This window comes from Austrofundulus limnaeus, unplaced genomic scaffold (genome assembly GCF_001266775.1).
Source record: "Austrofundulus limnaeus strain Quisiro unplaced genomic scaffold, Austrofundulus_limnaeus-1.0 Scaffold1471, whole genome shotgun sequence".
Lineage (NCBI taxonomy): Eukaryota > Metazoa > Chordata > Actinopteri > Cyprinodontiformes > Rivulidae > Austrofundulus > Austrofundulus limnaeus.
This window is the reverse complement of record NW_013953873.1, coordinates 40456-42288: the sequence shown is the minus strand read 5'-3', so window position 1 is coordinate 42288 and position 1833 is coordinate 40456. Positions and strand designations below refer to the sequence as shown.

At 42.0% G+C, this 1833-nt stretch overlaps 2 protein-coding genes across 2 annotated transcripts in view; both read left to right on the top strand.

Moving 5' to 3' along the window:
• Positions 1–1740, top strand: part of LOC106535495 (zinc transporter 2) — an 11769-nt gene extending 10029 nt beyond the window's left edge. Inside the window, exons 3-5 of the mRNA XM_014032505.1 lie at positions 209–362; positions 439–610; positions 1494–1740. Coding sequence (XP_013887959.1) covers positions 209–362; positions 439–610; positions 1494–1634 — 467 coding nt within the window. The 3' untranslated portion in view covers positions 1635–1740. The remainder of the gene's footprint in view (positions 1–208; positions 363–438; positions 611–1493) is intronic.
• LOC106535492 (glycogen phosphorylase, liver form) overlaps positions 1–1833 on the top strand; it is a gene marked incomplete in the record, with an annotated part of 52280 nt that overhangs the window by 10061 nt on the left and 40386 nt on the right.

Here is a 1833-nt window from a genome sequence, read left to right as displayed (position 1 = left end):
TGTCAAAGCAGTTTGGAGAGAAAAACAAAGAACAAAAAAAAAAACCAGAAAACGATTAATCGATTATTAAATTAGTCATCGATTAATCGACTAATCGTGGCAGCCCTATTAGGAATTTAACTATTTGTTTGATGCTGAGAAAAGATAAGTAGATCTGTGCTCTGTAACCGTCAGAAGAGGCCTGCTGTCCTGTGCTGTGTTTTTACAGAGGTTCTGGCTATGTTTGTCTCTGTGACGTCGATCTGGGCTGTGACTGTGGTCTTGATCTTCTCTGCCACTCAGAGGATTCTTGAAGGAGGTTATGACATCGACAGTCAGCTCATGCTCATCACTTCAGGTTGTGCTGTAGGAGTCAACATCATGTGAGTGTTYTGAACAACTTCCTGTTTGGTTAATTACAGACCAGTGGTGAACAGATCCTCTTCTTCTTAACCTCAGCATGGTTCTGATTCTGCATCAGTCTGGTGCCTCGCACGGCCCCAGGACCCCCACTAACCCACTGCAGGAGGACCACAGCAGTGGCAGTGTGAAGGCAGCCTTCATCCACGTGTTGGGGGACCTGCTGCAGAGCATCGGGGTCCTCTTGGCCGCCACAATCATCCACTTCTGGGTCAGTTCAGCCACATTTCCTCAGTGTAAATGACCCATTGATTCCTTTTCTTTACCTTTCACACCAGAGTTTTAGATCCAGCTCACCTTCACATTTTAGATGAAGTGATGGAGATGTTCTGGTCAAACCTAAATGACGTTCTGTTGGATCTCCTGCAGTGTGACATGTGTTAGAGCTCTGAGGAACAGTGTTGCCAACTCCTGAGCAAGAAAAGTCCCTATTGGCTGTCCTAAAAGTCGCTGGATGACGTCATCACCTAATTTTCATAGTTGGATGTTTGCCAATAATTGTGATCTGAGCTATAGGAGAGGTGATGAAGAGAAAAAAAGTGAATAAAAACACTAAATATGTATAGAACTGCAATTAAACTTAGTTAAATAAAAATAATTTTATGAATTTAATGCTTAGATCCACATAAATTAAATTTGTGGGAATCTTAAATTTAATCTGCAGACAGTTAGATGTCCCGAGGCACAGGGAGGAAGAGGTGAAGCAGTGAMTGATCTGTCAAACACAGCTGGGTCCACAGATTTAGTTTACAGAGACAGTACCAGAGAAAAAAAAAACATTACAATAATATTACATCCTGCTTTGTAAACCAGACAGAAGCAGTGGCAGCTTTGTGCATGCATGATTCATTTGCAGCGGTCTCTCCTCTCAGCTGACTTCAGCCGGGGGTGGGAGTAGGTAAATTTTAAGTTCATTAAAAGTTAAGTTCATTAAATTTTCAGTGGTTTATGAWATATTTTGCTAACAGACTCACAGACCTGTCAAAAACATTATTGCCTGTCTTTGTTTTGATAATCGGAGTTGGCTGAYGTTTTTCAGGTTAGACTGCCTTTTAGATGCAAACAAACTGGTACTAACTGTTTTCTCCTCACAGCCTGAATACAAACTGGCCGATCCGATTTGCACATTTCTGTTCTCGGTTGTTGTCATTGGAACAACACTTCCCATCACCAAGGATGTGTTCAGGGTCCTGATGGAAGGTAAGCTGTACCTACAGGTGTTCCTCAAACCCTGACTCTGTATGTTCATCAGAAGTTTGGAAATCTGTTCTCATCGTCAGTCAGTGGTGGGCACCAGCCCGATAAAACACAAGTCCGCTAATTGCGGACCTAAATATTTTGTTTGTGCTTTAGCTAATTATCTACAGTCATCATTATGTTGAACAGCAGAAGGTATGACTGTCAATGAATCACAACACATGATCTATCCAACAG